The following is a 27,897-nucleotide window of genomic DNA, read 5'->3' on the forward strand; positions in this document are numbered from 1 at the left end:
GGGGGGGCCGCTGTGCTGCATTGCGGGGCGGGCGGCCCGTCCCCGCCCGCCTCCGCCCGGCCCTCCCGGGGGGGAGCGGGGCTATCTGGGCCGGGCAGCTCCACCGGCCCCGGACAGGAATGCCCCTGCGCCTTCAGATAATGTTATTTATATCGCCGTGTAGGGCGGCTCCGCTCCCCCCGTCCCGCTCCGGTCCCGGGCCCGCCGCCGCCGTTCCTCCGCCCGCCGCTCCGTGCAGGTGAGAGCCGCGGCCGCCCCCGGGCACCGGGATGCGCCGCCTCCGGGAAGGGGGGGGGGGGGGGTTAAGGAAAGCGGGAGGGACCGGAGGGCACCGGGAGGCACCGCTCCCCGGGGAGAAGCGGAGGGCACCGGGACGCGCTGCCCGCCCGGGGGATACCGGCTGCAGCAGCGGGGGGGGGGGGGGGGGGGGCTGCGGGCACGGAGCAAAGTTTGGCGGGGCGGGGGGCTCGGTGCCCCCTTTTTCCCCCTGCGGTGTGTGTGTGGGGGGGTCCGATGGCAGCCCGTGTCCTGCTCTCCCCGGCGGGGGCCGGGAAGGACGGGAGCAGGGGAGCGGCGGTGACTTTCTGGGGACACCCTGGGGACACCCTGGGGACGCTTTCTCTGGGGTGACAACCCCCAGAGGGGTCCCCGCACCCGTCCCAGGTGCTGCCGGCACCGTCAAACATGTGCCGGTGGGACGCGGTGGGCAAACCGGCTCCAGAGGTGACGTGGGGCACGTCACCCGCCCCGCTTCCACCACAGATTTTTAACAACTGGGGAAACTGGAGTTAGTGGGAAGAGTTTTCTGGCTTCCGTGCCCTTGGCCCTCCTCGTCCCGGCGCAGCGGCAGGAGGATGCTCGCAGGCGGCCGTTGGGCTGGGGGAACTCCTGCCCGCACCCCAGTAAGCCGGCGACCACCCAGGACTGATTTCCTGGCTCCCTTCTCAGGGCGGCTTTTGCAAATCTCCAGCTCCCGGAATCAGGGGATTGCGGTGCCCTTTGCTCCGCTGGATAAAGCCAACGAGGAGCGTTGGAAGGGGTAGCAAGCAAAGGAGACCCCTGCAACCCTAGTGGGTGCCGGCACGGCCTGCCGAGGGGTATTCTGCAGCTATCGGGTGTTTTTAGGGCTCCAGTTGGTGATTTTGGGCTAGGCAAGGAGGTGCAGGGGGGCAGCTCCTAAGAAGGGAGTGGGGCTCGGCCCGCGCTGTGCGCAGGGGAGGCCTATTTATAGCCAAAAATATCTGTGGAGTGTCAGCACGTGTGCGTGTCGCCACGCGGTGCGCTGGCGGGTTGGGTGACATGGGACAGTCCTGGCACGGCTGGCATCTGCAACAACTCCAGCCCCGGGGAAACCCAAACCTTTGCCCACCGGGTGAGAGCGTGGCCGGGGAGCCGCAGCCAGAGCGGGGCATCGCCGGCCGGAGGAGCTGTGCCGTGCCATGCCCAACGACCCCGTGCTGTGCCGAGCGGCCGTGCCGAGCGGGGCCATCTGCTCCTGGCCCTGGCCATGCGCCTGGGAGGCAGGCGGCTGTCGGGGGGCTGTGGGCTTGCCCCCCGATTCCTGCCCCTTCCCAACGGGGCCGGTTGCACCAGGAGTGTGGCTGACCGCTGGCTTGGTGGAGATGCAAAATAAAAACATTAATTGGTGAAGTGAAGCAGCCCGGGCGATGCCGGGCAGCGGGTGGCCCAGGGACCCGCCAGGCTGTGGGCGGAGGTGATGGGCAGCTACTTCGGGGTGTTTTGGGGGACGCCGACGAGCTCCCGCGCACCGGCAGCTGGTGTTTCAGCACCAGGCTGCGGTGGCGAGAGCTGAGCTGGGGAAGGGGTTCACGGGTGGCAGGAGTCGAACCGCTGCCCCAGCCATCCTCGGGGTGCAGGGGGGGTGTCACCTGGACTCGGCAGGGGGACCTCGGCAGCGGCACGGTGCCAGCCCCTTGCCGGGAAGTGCTGATTCACGGCGCTGAGCCGCCGGCCGGGGAAGACGACGCTGCCCTGGCCCCGGCTGCAGGATGCTCACGGCGGGCCCGACACCCCGGCACTCCCGGTGTTCCTCCCGCCGAGCAGGCGGAATGATAATCCCTGGGCAGCGGGTGCCGGCAGCGGCGTGGTTCTGCCAGACAGGGCTGTTTGGAAGGCGCTGGTGCGGCAGAGGGAGATTTAAAGGGTCGGCGAGCGCCCGCGCTCGAAATACATGCCGGCGGCTCCCTTGGGCCCCGCTGTGGCTTCCTTCGGCGCGATCTCCTCCTCCTCCTCGGATGCTCGCTGCCGTGGTCCTGCTGTTGTGGTGGTGGCGTGGGGGAGGCCCTGCCAGGACCGAGGTCTCCCGCCGGGATGGCAGCGCTGGGCTGCGGCGTGCCACAAAGACCCGACGCAACTCGGCACACCCAGCCTGTTTGCAGCGCCAAGGCAGACCGGCTGCAGGTCCTGCGGTGTTGGGGTGGAGGTCCCCAGATTTGGGCTTCCCCAGGGGTTTTCTGCTGCAGGACAGGAGAGCAAGCCCAGTGCCAGCTGTGCTGGCTGGCAGCGGCACAGAGCCACGGCATGGAGGGCTGCGGGTCCCGCTCTTGCACACTCCCATGTGCTCCTGCCTGCGCTTGCATGGCCTTGCGTGCACTTGCATGTCCTTGCTTGCATGTGCATGCTCCTGCATGTCCTTGCTCACATATGTGTGCTTTTGCACGCTCTGGCATGCTCCAACATGTCCTTGCTCACACGTGCATGCTCTTGCACGCTCCGGCACACTCCTGCATGTCCTTGCTCATGCGTGCAAGTTCTTGCACGCTCCATCATACTCCTGCGTGTCCTTGCTCACACATGCATGCTCTTGCATGCTCTGGCACACTCCTGCAGGTCCTTGCTCACACGTGCATGCTTTTGAATGCTCCTTCATGTCCTTGCATGCTCTGGCATGCTCTTGCGTGGAAGCCAGCTCCTGAGCCAAGGCCATGCCTGCGTGGCCGCGATTAGGGTGCGGAGATGGGGCCCGGCCCTGATAAAGCTTTCGTACCCACTGGCTGCCCGGGAGGTCCCCTGGGGGCTGGGGGGCTGCAGGCTGTCATGGCTCACGGGGACACGAAGGGTTTGGGGGCACCCAGGGTTTCCCCCTGCTGCACCGTGCACCCGTGGCCGAGGGTTCCTGGCAGCTCCGGGGTGCTGGGGGGGGTCCCGGCTGGGGGGCTGGCCATGGGGACCCCCCCCACCACCAGCCCGGCACCCCACACCCTGCGGGGGCCCCAGCAGCCTCCTCCCGCCCAGCCCGGCCACCGACAGCTGCTCGCAGGCATTTTTAGATACCGGCCATGTCCTATCTGTGTGTCAAATGTCCCTGGGGGTGAGCAGCCCCCCCCCCTGCCAGCAGCTGTCGCCCGCTTTCTGCCACGGGTGCCGGCGAATCCCCTCCACGGCGCAGGCGTCGGGGTGGGTGCGAGCAGCACCCGCTTCTCCCAAGGGCACCCAACGTTTGGGACGATGTCCCTGGGGACCTGGCCCAGGATGCTGGGTGGGCAGGCAGGACCCGGGTAGGGAAGCACCGCCGCAAGGAGCCGTCGGCACAGCTCGGCACAGGGATCTGTGCCGGCAGGGCGAGTCCCCGAGCGTGCGGCACCCAGGTGCCCCCCAACACCTTGGCGGGGGTGAGGTTAAATCCCTCTGAGCAGCTTAACCGGCAGCTCTGAGCTGCAAATCCCCACGTGCGGCAGGGACGGCGAGCTGCCGCAGCGATGCCGGTGCCCACGGCCTCCACTCTCCCCCAGGGGCCTCTCGCCAGTAGCCAACGGCTGCCCGGCCGGGGGACGCCGGGACCATGACCTCGACGAACGACTACGAGCAGCTGGAGCTGCAGCAGCAGTACAGCCGTTTCAACATCCCCTGGGAAGCCTCTGACGATGAGCTGGACAACGACAACAGCTCGGCACGCCTCTTCGAGCGCTCCCGCATCAAAGCCCTGGCAGGTCGGGGATGGGTCTCGGGTCCCCTCGGTCCTCCTGGGTTGTCCCTGCCGCTGGTGCCACCGTGCCCGCTCTCGTTGCAGACGAGCGGGAGGCCGTGCAGAAGAAAACCTTCACCAAGTGGGTGAACTCGCACTTGGCTCGCGTCACTTGCCGCATCTCAGACCTCTACATGGACCTCCGGGATGGGCGAGTGCTCATCAAGCTGCTGGAGGTGTTGTCAGGAGAGCTTCTGGTAGGCCTCCCACCCAGCTGGAGACCCTGGCACCCATGCCATGCCATGCCATGCCATGCCCCACCAGCTCCAGTGCTCCACCAAGGTTGTTGACCTTGGCGTTGACCAAGGCTCCACCAGGGTTGGGTGGCAGCAGGGGTGCAGAGGGTGTCCCCGGGCAGGGGTGGGGGTGCGCGTTGGGGAGGGGTGGGTGCTGAGTGCTGTCATGCCCCAGCCCAAGCCCACCAAGGGCCGGATGCGGATCCACTGCTTGGAGAATGTGGACAAGGCTCTGCAGTTCCTGAAGGAGCAGAGGGTGCACCTGGAGAACATGGGCTCCCACGACATTGTGGATGGCAACCACCGCCTCGTCCTCGGCCTCATCTGGACCATCATCCTCCGCTTCCAGGTAGGGCTGGGTGGAGTGGGGGGCACCCCTCAGCTCAGCACCCCATGGCTCGTTCCCGAGTGGGAGCCCTTCTCCATGGATGTCCTCTTCCAACCCCGGGATGTCCTTCTGCCCCCAGATCCAGGATATCATCATGCAGACGCAGGAGGGCCGGGAGACACGCTCGGCCAGGGACGCGCTGCTACTCTGGTGCCAGATGAAGACGGCGGGGTAGGTGGTGGGACCCACACCCCACTACACTGGGGACCAGGGGTGCCCGGAGGGTGACAGTGATGCTCTGTCCCCATTGCAGGTACTCCCATGTGAACGTCACCAACTTCACCTCGAGCTGGAAGGATGGGCTGGCCTTCAACGCCCTCATCCACCGGCACAGGTAGGCGGCACGGCGGCAGCCACTGGGACATGCTGGGGTGGTGGTGGCACCGGGGGATATCCCACGGGTGCGTCACCACTGTCCGGCACCCTCTGTCCCCAGGCCTGAGCTGTTTGACTTCCAAAATCTGACCAAATCCAATGCCCGGCACAACCTGGAGCACGCGTTCAGCGTGGCGGAGCGGCACCTGGGCATCACCCCGCTCCTTGACCCCGAAGGTGAGGCTGCCACTGCCAACCCTCCCGCCTCAGTTTCCCCATTACACCCTGGAACGTGCCCTGGCCCCATGGAGGGACAAAGAGGTTTCCACCCCGTGGAAGTGGGGTCTGGGTGGGAGCAAGGGGGGACCTCAAGAGGCTGTGGTGGCCTGTTGCCATTGGGGTGATGCCGGGGTGACGCAGACGCTGGGTCAGGACTGACACCTCTCACTTGTGCTGGGCAGATGTGTTCACAGAGAACCCTGACGAGAAGTCCATCATCACCTACGTGGTGGCCTTCTACCACTACTTCTCCAAGATGAAGGTGCTGGAGGTGGAGGGCAGACGTCTGGGCAAGGTAGGGGATGGCGTTGAGGTGGGGGGTGTTCTGTTAGGGTGCTGGCACCCCACACTCACCATCGGCCCCGCCGCAGGTCATTGAGCACGCCAAGGAGACGGAGCGGATGATCGAGGGCTACGGGGGACTGGCCTCCAACTTGCTCACCTGGATCGAGCAGACCATCGTCTCCCTCAACAGCCGCAGCTTCGCAAACTCGCTGGCCGGGGTGCAGCACCAGCTGCAAGCCTTCAGCACCTACCGCACCGTGGAGAAGCCCCCCAGGTAAGCGCCCCCAAGCCCCCCGTGCCCACGCGGTGGTGTTGAGCATCCACGGGTGCCCGAAGGCTGACCTCTCTCTGGGGCAGGTTTCAGGAGAAAGGCAACCTGGAGGTGCTGCTCTTCACCATCCAGTCGCGGATGCGAGCCAACAACCAGCGCGTCTACACCCCACACGAGGGGCGACTGGTCTCCGACATCAACCGGGTATGGGGCCTGTCCTGGCAGCCTGGCCGTGTCCTGTGCCGTGCCACGGGGACACGCAGCTGCTCCCGCGGCACCCTGCAATCTTGGGGACAGCTCTTCCCCTGATATTCCCGGCAGTTTTGCTCCCCAGGCTGTCCCAGGGCAGGTCAGGGATGTGCCAGGGCAGCTCGGCTCTATCTCGGGGCGAGTCAGGTCCACCCCAGGGCAGTTCAGTTCCTAGGGCAGTTCAGGTCTATCCTGGGGCAGATTGGGTCTGCTTGAGAACAAGTCAGGTCCATCTCCTGGGGCAGTTTGGGTCCATCTCCTGGGGCAGTTTGGGTCCATCTCCTGGGGCAGTTTGGGTCCATCCTGAGATGGGTCCTAGTGGAGTTTGGGTCCATCTCCCAAGGCAGTTCCAGTTCATCCCAGGACACATTGAGTCCATCCTGGGGCAGGTCAGGTCCATCCCAGGGCAGGTTGGGTTCCTCCAGCCATGCTCCCCCATCCGCGGGTCACATTAGGGTTCACCAGCAGAACAAGACGCGGGTGGGTGTGGGGACATGGGATGCGGGTGCCATGCCTGTCCAGTGCCGCCTTCCCCCAGGCCTGGGAACAGCTGGAGAAAGCAGAGCACGAGCGGGAGCTGGCGTTGCGCACCGAGCTCATCCGGCAGGAGAAACTGGAGCAGCTGGCGCGGCGCTTCGACCGCAAAGCAGCCATGCGGGAGGCCTGGCTGAGCGAGAACCAGCGCTTGGTGGCACAGGTGAGGCCGGGGACACCCACCCCCGGGACCCTGGGGTGCCCCACCGGAGCCTCACCGCGGGCTTTGTGCCGGGGCAGGACAACTTCGGCCAGGACCTGCCGGCGGTGGAGGCGGCTAAGAAGAAGCATGAAGCCATCGAGACGGACACGGCCGCCTACAGGGAGCGGGTGCAGGCCATCGAGGCGGTGGCAAAGGAGCTGGAGGTGGAGGGCTACCACGACATCCAGCGCATCAACAGGCGCAAGGACAACATCCTGCGGCTCTGGGAGCAGCTCCTGGAGCTGCTGGCCGCCCGGCGCCAGCGCCTGGAGATGAACCTCGCCCTGCAGCACCTCTTCCAGGAGATGCTCCATAGCATCGACTGGATGGATGAGGTCAAGGTGAGTCGCGGGTGTTTGGTGCCACCATGGGTGGGATGCCATCATCCCACCAGGCAGAGGCAGATGAGGTGCTGGGGTGCTGGCAGCGGCTTTCGGGTACCGTGGGTGCCGTCCGCTGGAGCTGGTAGTTGATGACGGCTGGGGCTCTCCTGCAGGTGCAGCTGGCATCGCCCGAATCCGGGAAGCACCTTCTGGAGGCAGAGGAGCTACTGCAGACCCACCGGCTGCTGGAGGGTGACATGGCTCTGCAGGCGGAGAAGACACGGGCCATCAGCACCGCTGCCCTCCGCTTTGCCGACGCTGAGGGTAGGTGTGCCGGGATGCCCCGGGACCGCAGCACGACCGGGTGAAGCTGGGACGCCCTGCTGATGGGCGCCTGCCCCGCTCCCTGGCCAGGCTACCGTCCCTGCGACCCCAAAGTCATCCGGGACCGCGTGAGCCACCTGGAGCTGTGCCGGCGGGAGCTGCAGGTGCTGGCGGCCCGCAGGAGAGCCTTGCTGGAGCAGTCCCGATCCCTCTGGACCTGCCTGTGGGAGCTGGATGAGGCGGAGGGCTGGATCAAGGAGCAGGAGCAGCTCTACTCCTCCCTGGACTTTGGGAAGGACCTGCCGGGCGTGCTGCTGCTCCAGCGCCGGCATGCCGCATTCGAGGCTGAACTGCAGAGCCGGGGCGACCGGCTGGAGCGGGCGCTGGCGGCGGGCAAGGGTCTGGCGGCGGCGGGCCAGGCGGCCGGCCGGCTGCGGGAGCGGGGGGCTGCGGTGCAGGCACTGTGGGCGCAGCTGGAAGAGCTGGCGGCTTTCCGCCGGCGCGGCTTGCGGGAGGCCGAGGGCTTCTTCCAGTTCCAGGTGGAAGCAGAGGAGCTGGCGGAGGGACTGCAGGATGCCCGCCGGCGGGCGGCCGCCGAAGAGCTGGGCCAGGACGAATCCCACACCCGCGCCCTGCTGCGGCAGCACTGGGAGCTGCTGGAGGAGATGGCGGCTGCCCGGGAACAGCTGGACGGGCTAGCCCAGCGAGCCGAGGGCTTCCCCCCGGAGCTGCGGGCCGGCCCCGAGGCGCAGAGCCGGCTGGCGGCCCTGCGGGAGCTGCACGCCGAGGCGGCCGCCCTGGCCGAGCGGCGAGGCCGCCAGCTGCAGGACGCCCTAGACCTCTACACCGTTTTTGGGGAGAGCGATGCCTGCCACCTCTGGATGGGGTCCAAGGAGACCTGGCTGGGGCAGCTGGAGGTCCCCCAGGCGCTGGAGGACCTGGACGTGGCGCAGCACAGGTAGGGGCTCTCGCGGTGGCGGTGGCGGCGCTGCTGTGCCGTGTCCCGAGGTGTGGCCCGTTCTCAGCCCGGCCGTTCCCTGCAGGCTGGACGGGCTGGAGCAGGAGATGGCCACCGTGGCTTCCCAGATCGCTGCCGTCAACCAGGCAGCCGACGGGCTGCTGGCGAGCGGGCACCCCCGCAGCCCCCAGGTCTGGCAGTGCCGGGAGCAACTCAACGAGAGGTACGGCAGGCGGGCGACGCCGGGGCGAGCGGGTGACGCTGGGGCGGTCGGGCCGGTGCCGGCCGGCTGCATCCCCTGCCGTCACCCGCCTCCGGCTCGCAGGTGGGATCGGTTCAGGGAGCTGGTGTCCGAGCGTCGCCGGGCGGTGGGCTTGGCGCTGCGCCTCCTCAACTACCGTCTGGAGAGCGAGGAGACCCGGCAATGGCTGCAGAGCAAAGCCCGGGCGGTCGAGGCCACCGCCGAGCTGGGCCGGGACCTGGCCGGCGTCCTGGCCACCCAACGCAAGCTCTACGGCATCGAGCGGGAACTGGTGGTCGCCGAGGACCGTCTGGTGGCCCTGCGCTCCCAGGCCGACCGCCTGGCCGAGGAACGACCCGAGGTGGCCGGAGAGACAGCCGAGCGGCTGTTGGCGGCGGTGGCCGCCTGGGGGGAACTGCAGGAGGCCCTGGGGGAACGGGCGGCCTCCCTGGGGGAAGCCGGGCAGCTCCGGCGCTTCTTGCAGGACCTGGATGACTTCCAGGCTTGGCTCTTCGGAGCTCAGAAAGCCGTGGCGGCTGCCGACGAGGTGCCGGCCTCTTTGGCCGAGGCGGAGGAGCTGCTGCGGCGGCACGAGGCTGCCCAGCGGGACGCGGAAGAGCACGCGGCCGCCTTTGCCGCCTTGATGGAGTCGGGGAAGCGGGTGGTGGGGGAGCAGGAGGACCCCCAGTACGAGGGGCTGCGGCAGCGCCTGCACGGCGTGGAGGCCGGCTGGGCCGCCCTGGGCAGGATGGCGGAGACCCGGCACCGCTTCCTCGCCCAGTGCCGCAGCTTCCAGGAGTTCCTCCGCGATGCCAAGCAGGTGGAGATCCTCCTCGCTAACCAGGTGGGTGCCCGAAGAGGGTCCTTGGAGGGGATCCCTGACTCATGGGTGCCCTGAAAAGGTGCTGAGCCCCCCCTCCCGCCATGTTCCCCCTCCAGGAGTACACGCTGGCCCACTTGGAGCTGCCCGCCACGCTGGAGGGCTCGGCTGCCGCCCTGCGCCGCTTCCAAGACTTCCGCGCCGGCATGGAGAGCAGTGCCGAGAAGGTCCCTGAGGTGGTGGCCGGCGGCACCAAGCTGGTGGCCGAGGGAAACATCTTTGCCGAGAAGATTGCCGAGAAGTGTCAGGCCCTCCAGGAGCGGTGAGTCCGGTGAGGGGGCCGGCGGGGGGGCAGCGTGCGGGCAGCAGGGCTGATGCTGCCCATTTCTGGTCACCCTGCCAGGCATGGAGCGGTCGTGGTCAAGGCGGAGGAGGCGGCGGGTTTGCTGCAGGACAACCACGAGCTGCAGACCTTTCTGCAGAGCTGCCGGGAGGTAGGGATGCGGCGTGGCCGGCAGCGCCGGTGGGGGTGTCCCAGCCAGCCGAGCCCTGACACCCCTTGTCCGCAGTTCAACGCCTGGGTGGAGGAGAAGATGCTGACGGCACAGGACACCTCCTACGGTGAAGCTCGTGGCCTCCACGGCAAGTGGCAGAAGCACCAGGCGTTTATGGCCGAGCTGGCATCTAACCAGGGCTGGCTGGAGAAGATCGAGACGGTGGGTGCCGGCACCGATGCCTGGAAGCCTCGATGTCCCCCAGCTGGGCGGGAGGTCCCCGTGCCAGCGTGGAGCCGTGCCGTGGTGGCCGCCAACCTCTTCGGTGTTGCTGGCAGGAGGGGAAGGAGCTGGCGAGCCGCAAGCCGCGGTACAGCGAGGTGGTGGTGCAGCGACTGGACGAGCTGCGCGGGCGGTGGGACGGGCTGCGCAGCGCCGCTGAGGAGAAGGGCCGGCGGCTCTTTGAGGCCAACCGGTCGGCGCTGTACGCCCGGAGCTACGGGGAGCTGGAGAGCTGGCTGGGGCAGGCGGAGGAGGAGCTGCGCGCCGCTGAGCAGGCCAAGGACCTCACCGCCACCAACCTGTTGCTGAAGAAGCTGACGGTGGGTGGTGGCACTGCCAGCCGAGCGGCTGGGGGGGCGGAAGGGCGTTGGCGAATCGCCCTTTCCTTTGGGTAGGAGTGCACCGCCCCCCCGGTTTGGGGTGGCAGGGGGACCAAGGTGCCGTGTCATGCCCCGGATGGGACTGCCCGGTGCCTTGGGGGTCTCCAGCCTGGCTGGCTGCCCCCTGGCTTACATGGCTCTACCCCGCCAGAGGCTGGAAGAGCAAGTGGGCATGTGGATGAAGGAGTTGGAGGAGCTGGGGTGGCAGGGTCCCACCCCTGCCGGGGATGTGCCGGACGCTGATGGGCACGAGCAGAGGCTCCGGAGGCGATTCCTTGACCTGTTGGAGCAGCTGGAGAGGAGGAGGAAGGAGCTGGAGACCACCAAGGCCATCTACCAGCTCGGGCGGGATCTGGAGGATGAGACAGTGAGCATCCTCGCCGTGGCGGGGTCTGGCACGCTGGGGGCACCTGTGGGTGCCGCCTGGCGCTCAGCAGGTGCTCTTGCCCGCAGCTGTGGGTGCAGGAGCGGCTGCCTCTGGCAAGGTCGACGGAGCATGGCACCGACCTCCCGAGCGTGCAGCGCCTGGCCAAGAGGAACGAGGTGAGCCCGGACACAGCGGCGCGGCGCCCGCCGGGACCACCCATCCCATGGGTGAGCACTGCTGTGACCACCCTCCCCGCTGGCAGACGCTGCAGAAGGAGCTGGCGGGCCATGCCCCTCGCCTGGCCGAGGTGCTGAGCCGGGGCGAGGTGGCGGCGAGCGGTGATGAGCCGAGCCCGGAGCTGGAGGCGCGGGTGCAGGAGCTGCAGGGGCTGTGGGAGACACTGCGGGCAGAGGCGGCCGCCCGGCACCAGCGCCTGCAGGAGGCCAGTGAAGCCCAGCAGTACTACCTGGATGCCGGCGAGGCCGAGGCTTGGGTCAGCGAGCAGGAGCTCTTCATGGGAGCTGAGGAGAAGCCAAAGGTGAGGGGTGGGTCCACATGGTGCCCCCGTGTCTTGGGCGGGGGGGGGGGGGCTCTGTGCTGTGCCATGTGGTGCCAGCCTATGTCAGCCCAGGCCATGCCATGCTGTGCTGTTAAACATCATCTGGTACCATGCTGTGTCATGCCGTTACATGCCATCCCATGCGGTGCTGTGCCATGACGTGCCATCTATCCCATTCAGTGCTGTGCCATGACGTGCCATCCATCCCATTCCATGCCATGCTGTACCATCTCATCCCGTGCCATTATAGGTCATCCCATGCCATGTCACGCTGTGCTATAACACGCTGTCCATCCCATGCCATGTTGTGTCCTTACATGCCGTGCCGTTACACACCTTCCCATGCTATGTCATGCTGTGCTCTTATATGCCATGCTATTATAGGTCATACCCATGCCATACCTTGTCATTACATGCCATGCTTGGTCATAACAGGTCATCCTATGCCATTCCATGCTTGGCCATTCCATGCCATACCACCCTGTGCCAAGCCATGCCATTGCACACCACCCCGTGCCACGCTATCTGTGCCACGCCATGCCATACCCCACTGAGACCACCAGTGCTCCCCGCTGCATTGGGCGGAGGCAGGACATGCCCATGGGGTGGGCGCTGGGGCTGGACCCCGGTCCCTCTCCCACGGCCACGCCAGGTGCTGACGGTCGCTGGTGTTTGCCGTGCCGCAGGATGAGGAGAGCGGCTTGGTGATGCTGAAGAGACATGTCCGGCAGCAGCGGTCCATCGAGGACTATGGCCAAACCATCAAGGAGCTGGCAGGGAGGGCTCAGCAGCTGCTCTCCGCCGGCCACCCTGAGGGGTAGGTGCCACCACCATGTGTCCCCTGTCCCTCGGGGCAGCCCTGTGCCCTCGGCACCGGGGCGGGTGGGTGGTTTGGCTGGAGCTCTGGCGGCGTTGGCTGCCCCGGTGCCTCACTCCGGCTGGGTGGCATTGACCCGGCTGTGGCAGGGAGGTGGCGGCAGAGGGATGTGGGGAGCGTGGAGTGGGTCCCTCCCCCAAACCCCCCCCCAGTTGGCAACACGGGTGGGTCGGGGACATCCTTTCCTGGGTGAAAACTGGGGTGTCTGTGTGCTGGGGCCGTGCAGGGAGCAGATCATCCGGCTGCAGGGCCAAGTGGACAAGCACTACGCAGGGCTGAAGGAGGCAGCCGAGGAGCGCCGCCGGCGCCTGGAGAACATGTCCCACCTCTTCCAGCTGAAGCGGGAGGTGGAAGACCTGGAGCAGTGGATCGCCGAGCGCGATGTGGTCGCCTCCTCCCAGGAGATGGGGCAGGACCTGGACCACGTCACGGTGAGGGTGCCGGGGCAGGCACAGCGGTGCCAGTGCGTGGTTTTGGGGGGCGTAAACTTGACTCTTCCCTCCTCCACGCAGCTCCTGCGGGAGAAGTTTCGGGAGTTTGCACGGGAGACGGGCAGTGTGGGGCAGGAGCGCGTGGACCGAGTGAACCTGACCATCGAGGACCTCATTGACGCGGGGCACGCGGAGGCGGCTACCATGGCCGAGTGGAAGGATGGGCTGAACGAGAGCTGGGCCGACCTCCTGGAGCTGATCGACACCCGCATGCAGCTCCTCGCCGCCTCCCACGACCTGCACAAGTACTTCTATGATGGTGCCGAGCTGCTGGCCCTCATTGCCGCCCGGCGCCAGGAGCTGCCCCAGGACCTGGGCGAGGATGCCGGCACAGTGGAGGCTTTCCACCGCATGCACAGCGCCTTCGAGCGTGACCTCCAGCTGCTGGAGGCGCAGGTGAGGCTGCGCCCCGGACCCGCGGGGATGCCTTGCAGCGCTGCGCCGGCACTCAGCATCCCCTGCGCTCTCTGGCTCTGCCGGGCAGGTGCAGCAGTTTCGGGAGACGGCGGCACGCCTGCAGACCGCCTACGCCGGGGAGAAGGCAGCCAGCATCCAGGAGCAAGAGCAGGAGGTGGCACGAGCCCTGCGGGCGCTGCTGGAGGCATGCAGCGGGCGCCGGGCCAGGCTGGTGGACACGGCCGACAAGCATCGCTTCTTCGGCATGGCACGAGACCTGCTCTCCTGGATGGAGAGCACTGTCCGGCAGATTGAGACGCAGGAGAAACCCAGGTATGGCTGCGCCCCGCGGGCAGCCGGAGCCGTTTGCTGGGACCCAGCACTGATGCCACCACTGACACCGGCACCTCTCTGTCTCCAGGGATGTGTCCTCGGTGGAGCTGCTCATGAAGTACCACCAGGGCATCAGGGCTGAGGTGGATGCCCGGGGTAAGAGCTTCACTGCCTGCATTGAGCTGGGCAAGAAGCTGCTGCAGCGCAAGCACCAGGACTCACCCGAGGTGAGGGCAGCCGGGGTGGGGGCACAGCAAGGATGGTACCACCGGGGCCCCCCCGTGACGGTGTCCCCTCGCTCGCAGATCAAGGCGAAGCTGGTGGAGCTGGTGGAGAAGAGGAAGGCCATGATGGAAATGTGGGAGCAGCGCTGGGACCGGCTGCGGCTGTGTGAGTGCACCAGTGGTGCCGGGGAGGACCGTGGCTCAGCTTGGGAGGGGGGTGGTGGCAAGGGGCTGAGCGCTGCCCATCCCTGCCCACAGTGCTGGAGGTGTGCCAGTTCTCCCGGGACGCCTCGGTGGCCGAGTCATGGCTCATGGCGCAGGAGCCCTACCTGGCCAGCAGCGACTATGGGCAGACGGTGGACGCGGTGGAGAAGCTGCTCAAGCGGCACGAGGCTTTCGAGAAGTCCTCAGCCACCTGGGAGGAGCGCATCGCCGCCCTGAGGAAGCTGACGACGGTGAGGAAGGCTCGAGATGGGGCACAGCTGGTCCTAGCTCGCCTCTGCCTGCCCTGCCTCAGTTTCCCCACCCCACATCCCCACCAGCTCCTAACATCTTTGCTCCCTTCCCCGGCAGCTGGAGCTCCTGGGCGAGCGGACGCTGCGCGAGGGGCTGGCGCGGGACGGGGTGACGCGTGCCGAGGCTCCCGACTACCGCCTGGATCTGGATGGGGAGCTGGAGGCTGGGTAAGAGATGCCAGCACCCTCCCCAGGCAGCTGTGGCAGCATCTTGCGGCACCCACCTGGCACATGGGCATTTTTTCCAGCATCCCTTTTCTCAAAGCATTAAGGGCTTTTTTTTTAGCAATTCACCATTTTGGAGCAGTAAATTGATGAAGGTGAAGAGGAGAGATGAAGGTCAAGTCCCACCATGCTGGGGCTTTCATCCCTCAGGGGGGACGGGAGAGCAGCAGCCAGCCCCAGGTCCCTGCGGGACCACAGCTGCGTTTCCCCGGCGAGCTGGCTGGGATGGGGATTTTAGGGGTGCCACACTCTGCCGGGGATGCTGAGTGGGCTGCTTCCCTGCTGCAGATCCGAGGAGGAGGAAGAGGAGGAGAAGAGGGAAGGTGCTAGCATGCGGGACATCTCTCCGCCCGCCACCGATGGACCAGAGCTGGTCAGTTCTCGAGTTTAGCTTTCTCTTTCCCCAGCAGCAAAAAAGGTGTCCCTGCATGTCCCCCAGACTCCTGGCAGACCCCATGGACGCGGCTGTGGCCATGACCGTGGCCGTGGCATGCCAACGGCTCCCCTCATCCCTTGCCTTGTTCCTTGCCTTGAGTTGAATAAATGCTAAATGACCCTAAAAAGGCTGGGCGGGCACACGGGTGCTGCACCTTCCCCTTTGCCCCAGCTCCTGGGGTGGCCAGGGGGTCCTTGCGGTGGCTTGGAGCACCCCTGTTCCCCGTGGCCAGGCTTGGGCCAGCTGGTGGAGGCTGGCACCCATGGGTGCACGGGGGTCTCTGGGATTGGGGCAGCAGCCAGAGCTGGAGCATCTGCCCTGGAGCGGGCAGATCCCAGCCACCATCCTCTGCTGTCGGTGAGGCAGCGTGCATCCCAGGAGAAACCCACGGGGACACCACACGGCCACGGCCTCGGCCCCGTGGCACCCAGCTTTCCAAGCACCCAGTCCTGGGAGCGGGGCTGGCTCTGTCCCGGCACGGAGGGGACATTGGGCAGACCTGCCCACGGACACACAGCAATGACGCTCCTGGCTGGCCACGTTCACGTCAGCCCCACAGCATGTGGCCCTTCGGGCATCATCACCTCATGGGGATGACACCCTGCGAGGCATCATCACCCCAAGGTGCATCGTCACCCCAAGAGACATCATCACTGTATGGGGCAGTGTCACCCTGTGGGGCATCGTCACCCCAAGAGACATCATCACTGTGTGGGGCATTGTCACCCTACAAGGCATCAGCACCCCTTGGGGCATCGTCACCCCTCGGGGCATCGTCACCTTGGGAGGCATCATCACCCCAGGGGCATCGCTACCCTCGGGGCATCGTCACACACAACCACCTTGTGCTTGCTGCCAGCCTCTCTGCCTCTCCTGCCTGCTCTGCCTGCTTGGGGACAGGATTGCTTTCTGGTTGTTCTGCCTGCTTGGGGACAGGAACCCCTTCTGCCTCTTCTGCCTGCTTGGGGACATGGGCATCTTCTGGCTCCTTGGGGACAAGATCGCTTTCACCTGCCTGGGGACAGGATCCCTGAGTACCTACTCAGGGACAAGATCATTTCTGCCTGCTTGAGGATACGGGCATCTTCTGGCTCCTTGGGGACAGGGTTCCCCTCTGCCTGCTCGGGGAGACGGCCACTTTCACCTGCTTGGGGACAAGAGCCCCCTCTGCCTGGGGGCAAGACTACTGCCTGCTTGCTCGGGGACACAATCCTTCTCTGCCTGCCTGCTCAGGGACACGGTCACCTCCCGGCTGCCAGGGACAGCGTCCCTCCTCCCATCCCTCTTGGCAGGACACACCGCAGGACCTCCACACACTCCCGGTGGTGCCAGCAAACGTGGCTGGGGCCATCCCTGGGCTCAGGAAGAGGGATGGGCACCCCAGGATCGCCGTGCCCCAGCCCCTCCTGTGGCACCCAGCTGCTGCCCCTGGACGGGCACCCCATTTGCCAGGGACCGCGGCCCCTGACCAGAGCCCCTCTGCCTGCCGGCATCCCCTGATGTCCCCAAGCCCCCTGGGTGGGGGACAACACCAGGATGGCTCCCAGGGCTGCTTGCCTGGCTTGGCTCAACCCCATCACCCCAAATCTGGGGGGGGCCCTGGCACCGTGCTGAGCATCCCAGGGCTGGACTGTCCCCCAGCTGCTTGCTGGGGTCCTCCCAGTAGCCACCAGCTCCCGCTTACCGGAGCTGGTAGGTTTACTGGCACCGAGATCTAGGGGTGACCCACCCCTGGCTGGCACCCATCGCCAGTTTGGGGACCGTGAGCCCCCGCTGGGGATAGGGACCCCTGCGCGGGGTGCCGCGGCGGGAGGGAACGAGACCTCAGGATGTGGCTTTTGGTGGCGAGCGGTGCCATCGTGGTGTAACAGGGCTGTTGCTTTGCGGCAGCTGGTGCGGACGACGGGCGATGAGGAGCCGGCGTTGCCAAGCCCAGGGCCACCGCGGGAGGAGCCGGAGGAGCCGGCCACGCTACCGGCCCGCACCTGCAGCATTCAGCTGGAGGGCTACCTCGGCCGCAAGCATGACCTGGAGGCAGCCACCAAACGGGCGTCCAACCGGTAGGCGCGGTGGACGGCGGCGGTGCCGGGCGGCATGGGCGGATGCTGGGCTGATGGGGCGGTGTGACGGCAGGTCGTGGAGCACGCGGTACTGCGTGCTGCGGGGCGGCCAGCTCGCCTTCTTCAAGGATGCCAAGAGCCGGGCACTGGGGCAGCCCTGCCACGGCGAGGAGCCCCTGGGATTGCGGGATGCCCTCTGCGAGGTGGCCGCCGGCTACAAGAAGAAGAAGCATGTCTTCAAACTCAGGTAAGGCACTGGCACGGGATGGCACGGCACTGGGGGGGGGCACACACCTCACTGGCACCTGCGCTCTGTCCCCAGGCTCAGCAATGGCAGCGTGTGGCTCTTCCATGGCAAGGATGAGGTGAGGAGCATCCTGGGGGGACGTGGCGGGGGCTGGAGATGCCCAGGGGACAGAGGGGGACCAGTAGTGCCCAGGAGGACCCAGGGGGGCTGGTGGTCCCCAGGGGATATGGCAGTGGCCAGCAGCGCCCAGGGGGACACAGGGTGGCCCGTGGTACCCGGGGGGACAGAAGGTGGCTGGTGGTTCCCAGGGGGGGACTAGCAGTGCCCAGGGGGATGTGGGGTGGCCAGTGGGATACAGGGTGGCTAGAGATGCCCAGGGGAGACCAGTAGCACCCAGGGGGATGCACAGGGTGACCTGTAGTGCCCAGTGGCTCACAGGGGGCTGGCGCTGCCTGCAGGGCCATGGGGTGGCCAGGGGTACCATGAGGACGTGGCAAGGGGGGGACATGGGGTGGCCAGGGGTGCTATCAGGACAGGATGGGGGGCTGGCGGTGCCCAGGGGGACGTGGGTGGCTGGGGAAGATGTGGGGCAGCTGGCATCGCCCGGGGGGCCAGAGGGTGACTGGGAAGGTGATGGGGGGCCAGGGGAGCCTGCCCCCAGCCCCTGCCCATGCCCACAGGATGAGCTGCAGGCCTGGCTGCAGGGGCTGAGCACAGCAATAACTGAGTGCCGGAGCAGCCGGGAGAAGGCGCAGAGCCTGCCCTTGCCCCCGGCACCCCATGAGCCCCCCCTGCCCCGCAAGGACAAGGAGAAACGGTTCAGCTTCTTCCCCAAAAAGAAATAACACCCCCTGCTCCAGGGTGGGGGGACCCCGCACCCTGGGGACCCGTCACACCAGCGGTGTCCGCGGCCACGTGTGCATAGGGACCTGCATGTGCACGTACCTATACGTACAGCCGGGTCTATAGGGGCAGCTGCCGAGCTTCATGCGTGTCCAGGAGCCGTACGTGCCCCTGTACGGGCACGCATAGATGCACCCCCTCACCTCTGTGAGTGCACGTGTGGGCTCACATCTATGTATATATATAGCGGCACATATACAAGCGTGCACAGCCCATGTGCGTTGAACACGTGCCTGTGTGCATATGTGTATATATATATATATTTATATTTATATATATATATACATACATTTCTATGCTTAAGGGTATGCACACACCTATGCGGAGGTGAACACAGACCTCTACCTACGTCCCTGTGTACACACACGTAGGTGTGTATGTGCCCCTCCAGGCGTGTGCACCCAGGGGTGCCCCCACGCACAGGGGTGTGCAGCAGCCCCGTGCACACACGTGTCCCTGCATGCACACGTGTGCACACGTGTGTCCCCGCATGCAGGCGCACCTACCCCTCCACGTGCACGGCCACGGGTGTGCATGCCCCACACGCGTGAATGCCCCCCCCCCCCCCCAGCACCCACACGGTGGGCTGCCACAGGTGCCCCCTCCCCCCAAAGCCATAACCCCCCCCACCCCAGCGCATGGGTGCAGAGAGGGCAGCTCTGGCCCCTGTGGGCACCAACCAAAGAGCGTCGACCTGTGGGCACAGGGAGGGGGGCCAGCACCGCTCACCATTGCCCCCCCTCCCGCACCCACCACCCCGTACCCCCACCAGTGCTGCCAGGGCCGGGGGGAGCCCCCCTGCACCCTGCAGCCGAGCCAAGTCACCGCGGGGGGAACGCGGGCGACCAGAGAGGAACTTTTGGTTCAGTTTGGTTTTTTGGGTTTTTTTGTTGTTGGTTTTTTTTCTAATAAAGATGTGAAAGCGAGCCAGGCACAGTGCTGGGTGCCGGAGGCGGGGGCACGGGGTGCCCCTGCTCCTGGGCAGGTTGAGGGTCCCCAGGGTGCCCCTTCTCCCAGGTGAGTTGGAGGTCCACAGGGTGCTCTTCCTGGGTGATCTGGGGGTCCACGGGGTGCCCCTGCTCCTGGCTCGGCTGGGGGTCCCCAGGGTGCCCCTTCTGCCAAGCAACCTGCGGGTCCGTGGGGTGCCCCTTCTCCTGGGCAGGCTGGTCCTCCACCGGGTGCCCCTGTTTCCAGGTAGATCAGAGGCTCACAGGGTGCTCCTTCTCCCAGGTGGGCTGGGGGTCCATGGGGTGTCCCTGCTCCTGGAGAAGCTGGGGGTCCACTGGGTGTCCCGTCTTCCAGCTAGGTTGGAGGTCCGTGGGATGCTCCTTCCCCTGAGGGTCCGCAGGACATCCCTTCTCCCCCGTTGCCCACCTAGCTGGCGGCGTCGAGGGTCTGAAATTTCTGCCGCAGGTCCCTGACGAGGCCGTGGCGAGGGGGTTCGGGGGGCTCAGGGGCGTCGGGGGGCTCGGGGCAGCGCCGCCGGTACTCCTCGGAGGCCTGGTAGGCTTTGCAGCGCTCCACCACCGCCTTCAAGCAGATCTTCTCCCGGGTGGTGGGCGAGCGGATCTGCACGTAGGCGGGGGGCTCGGCGGGGGCCGGCAGCCGCTCCAGCACCAGCACCCGCTGCCCGGAGCCCAGAGGGGCCTCCGCCGCCACCCAGAGTGCCCCGTCGCTGCTGTGCCGCGCCGGCGCCGGCTCAGGGGTGCCGGACCCCCCGCCCGCCTCGGCGCTCCGGCTCCGTCCGCTGCCCCGCTCCTTTTCGGCCGGCCGACCACCCCGGCACGGCCCCTCGGGTGCCGAGCGGCTGCGGCTCACCGGCGGGGGCCGCGGGGCGCCGAAACGGGCGCGAAGCTCCCGCACGTCGGGCCAAGCAAAGGGCTCGGCGCTGCTGGGGCTGGAGGGGCTGCGGGTGGCAGCCGGGGAGGGGGACACCGCCAGCCCCCCGTCTTTCGGCACAGCCGCCGAGGGGGTGCCGGCACGTGGGTCCCCCTCTTGCGGCTGCACCGGGGCGCGTCGGGCACCGGCGCGGCGGCTCTTGATGCGGAGGCTGTATTGCCGCGCCAGCTGGTACACCTTGGTGCCGGGGTGCGGGGGGGTCAACAGCAACCGCGGCGGTGGTCCGGCCGGCGGACCCTCGCCCCCAGCGCCCAGGTCGTCCTCCTCCACGATGAGCAGCGGCTCAGAGGGCTGCAGCCCATTCTCCCGGCACGGCTCCTCCGGTGACGCCTCGGGCTCCGCCGGTGACGCCTCGGGCTCCCCCGGTGCGGGCTGGATGGGGGGCTCGGGGCTTGCCGGGGGCCGGGGGAGGCCGTTGAGGCGGGAGACGGAGCTTCGCACCAGCCCCTTCGGGATGAAGGAGAGGCTCTCGCGGCGGCGGACACTGAAGCCGGCGTCCCGGTGTTCGGCCTGACCGTAGTAGCTCTTGATCTTATCGAGGAGCAAGCGGTCCCGGCTGGAAAGCAGCGACTCCCGGCGGGTTCCGGTGAGGGGCTCGGGCTCGGGGACGATGCTGTGGGAGCCCCCGGGCTCCCCGCTCTCAAGCTGGGGACTGCCATCCAGGCTGAGGGCGCTGCCGCTGCGGCTGGCCGGCCGTCCCACCGGCCCCTCCAGCGCCAGGCTGCTGCGGCGGGAGAAGCTGCCGCCGCCGCCGAAGCGTTCGGCGATGACGCTGGCCTGGTCCAGCACCGAAGGCGGCAGGATGCTGTCGGCAGCTCCTTCTTCTTCCTCCTCCTCCTCCTCCTCGCTGCTCAGCCCCTGCAAATCCTCTGCAGCACGCTCCGGCTCCCCCTCCCCGCCAGGCAGCGCCGGTACCGGGGTCCCCGCCGAGGACGGGGCTTCGGGTGCCCCCAGCCCCTCAGGGTGCTCCCCGGAGCTGCCGGCCTGCGGAGGAGCGGGCGGGTGGGTGCTGGGTCCTTCGGGACCCCCGGGCGGGGGCTGCGGGGCTGCACTGACCTTCTCGCAGCTCCCCGGCCCCCAGCTGCTTGGCCGCTTGGGTCCCTCCAGTGCTGGTGGGTGCCCCTCAGCCTGGGAGGGAGAAAATATGGGGTGTCACGGGCTGTGGGGGGACCCCCCAGCTGCTCTGAGCAGGACCACTGCCGGAGGCGAGTCCTGGCCAAGCCACAGCTGAGGATCCCGCAGCGGCCCCGGGAGCAACAAGGGGTGCCCCGAGAGTGATGTAGGGTGCCCTGCGAGACACGCGGGGTACCCCAGGAGTGATGCAGGGTGCTCTGGGGGTGATGCCGGGCGCCCCAGAAGTGATGCGGGGTACCCTGGGAACAATATGGGGTGCCCCAGGAGTGACGTGGGATCCCTTGGGTAGCACAGTGCAGTGGGTGCCCTCCCTGGGGTTTGGGGGGCTGGGGTGGGTACCTGCTCCTCCTGGGGTTCCACCGGCAGGTCCCTGGCCCCCGGCAGCTCCTCCTGGTAGTCCTTGCCCAAAGCCTCCTCCATCTCTTCCTCTTCTTCCTCCTCCTCCTCTTCCTCCTCCACCACTCCCTCAGTAGCCGCCCAGGATCTGGGGTGCTGGGGGGGGTCCCCTGCCTCCAGGAGAGCCCCGTCGCTTCCAGCGTGCTGTGCAGGGGCGAGCGCTGGGCTCAGTGCCCCGTGCCCTCCCGGCAAGCGGCGTGCCAGGGCAGGGGGGCACCAGGCACCCTAACCCACCCTGCGCCCCGGCCTTACCTTGAGCCCTGCCAGCCAGGAAAGAGAAAAGCGGAGGTTAGGGAGAGGGCAGCACCCCGAAATACCCCTCTCCGGCCCCCCTCCGCCCTCCCAGCCGGTGCCAGAGGCCGTGCCAGCTCACCTTGCTCGCCCAGCTGCCGCAGGATCTGCTTGGCAGGCTCTGCAGGGAGAAGTTGGACATCCAAATCGGGTGACAACGGCATCATCCTCGTGTCCCCCAACCCGTCCCCAACCCTCCCAGCATCCCAAGCCCGGCACCCAGCCCCCCAGCCCAGTTGGGGTCCCCGCTCCCTGCCGGCATCCGCACCTGACTGCCTGCGCCCCGTGTGCCCGTGCAGCCGATCTGGCAGCGTCTCTGCACGGTCCCGGCACTGGAAGGGCTCTGCGGGGGGACAGGGACACCCATCAGCGCCAGCACCCGGTGCCCACCGTCCCCACAGGCATCGGTGCGACCCAGCCACGGTTTTTGCCTCAGGGAAGGGACGGCGGCGGTGGGGATGCTGGGGATGCGCAGCTCTCACCGGACTGCCGGCGGCCCTGCCGCGGTTCGGCGGCGATGTCGCCCAGGGGCTGGCAGGACCAGCTCTTCTTCAGGCGCTCGGGGCTGCAGCGGGGCAGGCGCGGGGGGTCTGCGGGCACAGGGGGTGATGCTGGGGGACGGGGGGGGACAGGCAAGGGCAGGGAGGGGACCGCAGGGGTGCCGGCAGCACTCACAGAACAAGTCCATCTCCAGGATGGCTTCCTTAGCCTGGGGTGGAGGAAGGATGGAAAAAGATGGGGAGGGAAGCCGGAGGGCAGCTGCCCCCTCCTCACTGGGCAGGGGGGGATGACCCCACTGCCAGCGTGGTGTCCGTCCCCCTCTGCCCTCACCTTCTGGGGGATGATGGCATGGTGGTTCTCCAGGATAAGCCGCTTGATGTGGTGGGTCCACACACGCTTCTCCTCTACGCTCTTGGCCTGGGGAGGACAGGGAGGGCAGTGGGGTTGGGCAAGGGGGTCCCCCAGGGTGCCCCCCACCCCGTGCCCCCCCTACCTGCAGGCTGTGCTGCTGCTTGCCATGCTTGTAGTGAGCCACGCTGAAGCAGAGTGAGTCCCGCGTGCTCTCGATCAGCATCAGCGAGGAGCACTGCGGAGAGAGGCCATCAGTCCCCCATCCCTGGTACCCCCCTAGATCCCTCCCCCCATCCCCAGCACCCACCGGGATGTGGCTCTTGTAGACGTAGTGGTCACCGCGGCGCTTGGTAATGAGGAGGGTCTTGTCGAAGAGGAAGACGGCGCGCTCATGGCGCACCCGCTGCACTCGGAAGGTGCCCTCCAGCACCAGCTCCCCGTAGCTGGTCAGGTCCGGCCCCTTCCAACCCAGCAGCAGTGACTGGATCTCCTGTGTGGGTCCCCGGGAACGGGCATGTCAGACCACCCGCCGCCACGGTGGTGCCCGCCGCCACGGTGGTGCCCGCCCGGTGCCACCCACCGTGCCGCCAGCGCCCACCTGCTGGCGGATGGCGTGCTCGTGCTTGCGCTTCATGTCGTTGATGTACCAGGCGACGCAGGTCATGGTGTCAATGGCTTCCAGCACCACTTCGTAGTCATCCCCTGACTTGTGCTCAAAGTGCTTGGCAATCTCCTGCCGGCAAAGGACGTGGCGTCGGGGCAGCACCAACGGGGCTGCGGTACCTGGTGCCGGGGGTGCACCATGCCGAGGGACCGGGCTATGCCAGGTGCCTGTACTATGCTGGGCGTGCGCACTGTGCCAGGGAAATGGGCCGTGCTGGGTGCTCGTGCCATGCTGGCAAACCAGACTGTGCCAGGGAAGAGTGCCCATGCCATGCCAGGGGACCAGGCTGTGCCAGGGAGTTGTGCCATGCTGGGTGCCCGGTCTGTGCCGTGGAAGCGTGCCACGCCAGGTGCCTGTGCCATGCTGTGTGCCAGGCTGTGCCAAGTGCCTGCACCATGCCATGAGCTCCCCCCGTGCCGAGTGCCTGGACTACACCGGGTGCCCATGCAATGCTAGGGGACCAGGATGTGCCAGAGAGATGTGCCGTGCTGGGTGCCTGTGCCGTGCCATCCCCCAGACTGTGCCAAGTGCTTGTGCCATGCCATGAGCTCACACCATGCTGGGTGCCCAGGCTGTGCCAGGGAAATGTGCCACGCCAGGAGCCCAGACTGTGCCATGCTGGGTACCCATGCTGTGCCGGGTGCCCAGGCTGTGCCGGCTGCCTGCGCCCCATCATCTGCCTGAACTGTGCCAGTAACTCATCCCCTGCCATATCCCCATGCCATGCCAGGCTCCCAGACTGCGCTGGCTGCCAGTACCCTGCCGGGTGCCCACGCCATGCTGTGCCACGTGCCCACACCGCGCCGGGCACCGGCTCACCTGGAGCAGCAGGTGGTACTTGAGGATCCTCTGGACGGGCTTGAGCAGGTAGGCGCCGAGGGGCAACGCGTGCCGCAGCCGCTCCTGGCACTCGCGGAGGAACCGAGCCTGCGGCTTGCTCCTCATGCACTCGGCCAGCGCCGCCACTGAGCTGCGGGCAGGGAGCGGGCTCAGCCCCCTGCCCGATCCTCTGCTCGCCCGCACCCCCCCCACTCACCTGGGGTAGTTGTTGCAGTACTGAGTGTAGATGGCAAACTCCTGGCTCTGCGGGCAGGGGGAGCGTGGTGAGAGCCTGGCACAACCCTGCGGCCCCCCCGGGGTCCCCCGCCATACCCGCGCTTACCCGGGTGACGAAGCAGACGGCCACGGCCACGGGGTCGCTGGCGCAGCTCTCCAGGTTTTGCAGCAGGGTGCTAGGGGGGACAGAGGGGACAGGGTGACGGCAGCCCCCCCACCAGCCACAGGATGGGGTGGCACCGGCTGTGCCCCCCCAGCGGCACTGGGAGCACCCACCTGCTGAGCTCGTAGATGTCCTCGATGTTGCCGAAGAGCGCGCTGACCTGCTCTGGCCGCAGCACCGGCTCCTCCGTGTCAATGATCTTGCCCAGGTAACCCTGCCAGGCACCCACGGTTGGCGGCGGTGGCACCGGCGCAACCAGCCGTCCCCACCGAAACCCTGTCCAAGGGTTGTCCCCCCCAGCCAGCGCTCACCTCCACGATGCTGCGCAGGTCGCGGGCATAAGTGCGCTCCGACTCCACGATCTCCAGCACCACCCGCCCCAGGTAGCTGGGCTCGGCCCCGGGGCCGCCGAAAGGTGCCAGGGGGTGCCCACCACGGGTTCCCGGCCACCCCCCGGGAGAAGCGTTGTTGTTGCTGTTGCGCAGCCCCTCAGCCCACGGCTCGGTCCCGCCGCCAGCCGGCTCCTCCATGGCGCGGCCGGGCTCCAGCACCGGGCTCAGGGCAGGGCGTTGCAGGCAGGCGGGCACCGGCATGCCGGCATCCCCCGGCACCGGCGGGGCACAGGGCGGGTCTGGGGGTGGGGGGAGAGCAGCGTACTTAGGGGGTGTTTGGGGCCAAGGGGGGCTCACACCTCCTTCACGGTGGAGGGAGAGCCCCTGGGGTTGACCTGATGGCCGAACCCTCCAGGCCTGGGGGTGCCAGCATCCCCCAACCCCAAAAATCCCAGCTACGGATAGGGCCAGGCAGGATAGGACCCAGCCGGATCCTGGCACAGCCCTCACCCCCTGGGGCCCTGAGATTTGGGGATTCGCCTCCCCCTTACCCCAGAGCAGGGCGATGCACCCCAGGAGCCGGGGGCCGTGCTCCCGGAGGAGGAGGCGCTCCGGCGGGACCAGCGTCATCGCCGCGCCGAGCCCCCACACGCTGGCACCCCGCGCCGGGGCCGTGCGTCACCACCGCACCCACGGGACACCTTCCCGGTGAGCTCAGCGCTGGCTCACCCTTCCGGACCACCGGTGCCGCCGACCGCTCCCTTGCGGCACCGGGATCCTCCCGTGCCACCGAAACTGCTCGGTGCCACCGACCCGGTTGGGGCACCCGAAAACCGGCCAGCGGCGGCAAAGCGTGCCAGAGCGGCAAGGGCTCGTTCACCACTGTGCTTTTTGGCAGAGGGACGGTTTGCGGCAGGGCACCGAGCTCGCTCACCCCGGCGGGCGGCTGGCCCTGGGGACGGTGACCTTCAGCCAGGCCACGTGCCGGCGGCGGGGCTGCCCGAGCCCCCCGGCACTGGGGGTGCCGGCATCGAACCGGTCAGGCCGGTTCCCGCCAGCTCCTCCCCGCACCTGCCGTGCCGCATGGCCGCGATCCCGCCACCGCCCTCCCAATGGCTTTCCCGCGCAAGCCAGGATCCCCCCCCAAAACCCACCACCGTGCCCCCCTAAGTGGGGCCCAGCCCCTCATCCCCAGGCTGTACCGCAGCCCGGACCCCCAGGTGCCGGCACAGCTGGCTCTGCCGTGGGGCACCGCCTCGGCACCCTGGCTCTGTGTGATTTGGGGAGCAGCCCCCCCAACCCCCAAATCCCTCAGCTGTGCCCCGACCCTGCAGCCACCTCGGCCAGGGGGGACGCAGCCCCGCAGGCAGCCTGTGCTGCCAGGGACACCAGGGCCAGCAGACCCCGAGCACCCACCCCCGGCAGGGTCTGACCCCCATCCCCACCCATGACCAGGTCCCTGCCAGGGGACAAGAGGGGACACCCGTGTGGCACTGGGGGGGGGCCAAACACGGCCACAGCTGCCCCATGCCCACCACGGGGGGACGGCACCCCGGTGCCCGTGGGGGCTTCCCCACGTGATGGCCGGCTGAGGATTTGCGGCCACCGCAGCTCGTCCCCAAAGGCCGTCCTCGGCCGCCCTAATCCGCTCAGCGCGCCAGGATTACGGCGCCGGCCCCACGTCACAGGGACCGCGGCCACTCGCCTCGGTCCCCTGGCCACCGCTGGCCCGCCCCGCCGGGCGGGGGGGGTTTATCCTCTTACCCCCCCAGCGCCGCCGCGGTGGGCACGCAGCTGGCCAGAGCCCGCGGGCTCCTGCCTGCCACCTCCTCTGGGTGGGGATTAGCCCTGACCTTCACCCCCGGCGCGACCGGCTGCTCCCCCCGAACCCCCCAAGCTGGGGGCTGCCGGAGCCCCCGGGTACCCCCAGCCCCACCATGGGGGACGGAAGAGCCCCCCAGGGTACCGAGCTGGATGCGGCCCCCAGGTGCTGCCGGCAGCACGGGCAAGGATGCCGGGGGGCTGCCGGCTGGCTCCGGCACGGCGGGTCCCCAAAACTCCCCAGCTGGGGGAAACTGAGGCAGGGGCCGAGGCTGTGCCAAGCTGCCGGTGCCGGCGCGAGGGAGGTGGTATTTTCTCCCCGCCGCCGAGGGTTCGCCGGCCCCATCGCACATTCCTGCGCCGGAGACGGGGCGTGAGGCACGGCCCACGGCGCTTTCCCAGGGCCCTGGCACGGCACACCAGGAGAGGAGAGGGCGGGAAGGCCAGGGGTGCCGGGTTGGGCAGCCGGCCGAGCGGGGCCGGAGGACGGCCAGCCCGGCGGAGCCATATAAGGGAAGGCGGTTCACCATTTCCAGGCGTTTTCCAGGATCCCAGCGGCCCTGGGAGCGGGGAAGGTCGCCGCCGGCTCCAGCCCAGCTGCCACGGCTCGGCGCGGCCATCGCTCCCGGCCCTGGCTGGCACCGCCGGCGCCCGGCAGGCACGAGCTGGGTGCTGGCACTCCTGCCCGCAGCATCGCGGTGCCGCAGGTGGTCTGGCACAACGGGGGTCCCCGCACCGCAGTAGGGTGACCCCGCGCCACGGCAGCCGCGACGCCGTGCTCGGGTGGGTCCGGGGCCCGCGCCAGTGGTGCCATGCTCCCGGGACACAGCGGTGACGACCCCGTGGGGCTGCCAAAGCCTCTTAGTGCCCGGCACCCGTGGCGTCCCGCATGGCCGGCAGCCACGTAATCCTGCCAGAGGGGCGCAGGGCACCCCCACCCCACAGGTGGCTGGGGGTCCCGGTGCGATACCCCCGTCCCAGCCCCCCGGCACACACCCGGGGGTCACCCCACATGCCACAGCCTCTGTCCTGCACTCCCGGCTGGGCCTCAGGGTCTCCCCAGCCCCACGGCTGCCTGCCCCGGGTGTCC

At 68.1% G+C, this 27,897-nt stretch overlaps 2 protein-coding genes across 2 annotated transcripts; one reads left to right on the plus strand and one right to left on the minus strand.

Moving 5' to 3' along the window:
- Positions 1 to 52: 52 nt before the first annotated feature.
- SPTB (spectrin beta, erythrocytic) lies at positions 53 to 19,074 on the plus strand. Its single transcript, XM_069804239.1, has 36 exons — positions 53 to 238; positions 3,753 to 3,950; positions 4,031 to 4,182; positions 4,397 to 4,570; positions 4,689 to 4,780; positions 4,863 to 4,943; positions 5,046 to 5,161; positions 5,386 to 5,498; positions 5,575 to 5,762; positions 5,846 to 5,963; positions 6,547 to 6,705; positions 6,783 to 7,085; positions 7,241 to 7,391; positions 7,482 to 8,349; positions 8,435 to 8,572; positions 8,675 to 9,434; positions 9,530 to 9,732; positions 9,814 to 9,904; positions 9,980 to 10,126; positions 10,243 to 10,506; positions 10,718 to 10,933; positions 11,020 to 11,109; positions 11,196 to 11,471; positions 12,179 to 12,309; positions 12,596 to 12,800; positions 12,882 to 13,256; positions 13,345 to 13,589; positions 13,678 to 13,816; positions 13,895 to 13,979; positions 14,072 to 14,268; positions 14,387 to 14,496; positions 14,842 to 14,926; positions 16,880 to 17,049; positions 17,123 to 17,296; positions 17,372 to 17,414; positions 17,977 to 19,074. The coding sequence occupies exons 2-36, from the start codon at positions 3,803 to 3,805 to the stop codon at positions 18,139 to 18,141; spliced, it is 6,972 nt and encodes a 2,323-aa protein (XP_069660340.1). The 5' UTR covers positions 53 to 238; positions 3,753 to 3,802; the 3' UTR covers positions 18,142 to 19,074.
- Positions 19,068 to 27,875, minus strand: PLEKHG3 (pleckstrin homology and RhoGEF domain containing G3). The gene is made up of 16 exons (XM_069804340.1): positions 24,966 to 27,875; positions 24,768 to 24,868; positions 24,598 to 24,667; positions 24,472 to 24,518; positions 24,255 to 24,405; positions 23,370 to 23,504; positions 23,079 to 23,261; positions 22,914 to 23,006; positions 22,751 to 22,837; positions 22,595 to 22,628; positions 22,402 to 22,509; positions 22,188 to 22,262; positions 22,002 to 22,040; positions 21,881 to 21,888; positions 21,572 to 21,772; positions 19,068 to 21,226 (listed from the first exon to the last, which is right to left on the minus strand). Exons 1-16 carry the CDS (start codon positions 25,614 to 25,616, stop codon positions 19,574 to 19,576), a joined length of 3,636 nt encoding a protein of 1,211 aa, XP_069660441.1. The 5' UTR covers positions 25,617 to 27,875; the 3' UTR covers positions 19,068 to 19,573.
- Positions 27,876 to 27,897: the final 22 nt, after the last annotated feature.

The sequence above is a fragment of the Haliaeetus albicilla genome, chromosome 16 (assembly GCF_947461875.1).
Source record: "Haliaeetus albicilla chromosome 16, bHalAlb1.1, whole genome shotgun sequence".
NCBI lineage: Eukaryota > Metazoa > Chordata > Aves > Accipitriformes > Accipitridae > Haliaeetus > Haliaeetus albicilla.

Coding starts and splice junctions, on each gene's coding strand:
- SPTB (XM_069804239.1), top strand. CDS start 3,803: ATGACCTCGACGAACGACTACGAGCAGCTGGAGCTGCAGCAGCAGTAC. Junction 5,499..5,574: donor AGGGCAGACGTCTGGGCAAG/GTAGGGGATGGC, acceptor GCCCCGCCGCAG/GTCATTGAGCACGCCAAGGA. Junction 7,392..7,481: donor CCGCTTTGCCGACGCTGAGG/GTAGGTGTGCCG, acceptor CTCCCTGGCCAG/GCTACCGTCCCTGCGACCCC.
- PLEKHG3 (XM_069804340.1), bottom strand. CDS start 25,616: ATGACGCTGGTCCCGCCGGAGCGCCTCCTCCTCCGGGAGCACGGCCCC. Junction 24,869..24,965: donor ACCTGCGCAGCATCGTGGAG/GTGAGCGCTGGC, acceptor GGTGCCTGGCAG/GGTTACCTGGGCAAGATCAT. Junction 24,668..24,767: donor GACATCTACGAGCTCAGCAG/GTGGGTGCTCCC, acceptor TGTCCCCCCTAG/CACCCTGCTGCAAAACCTGG.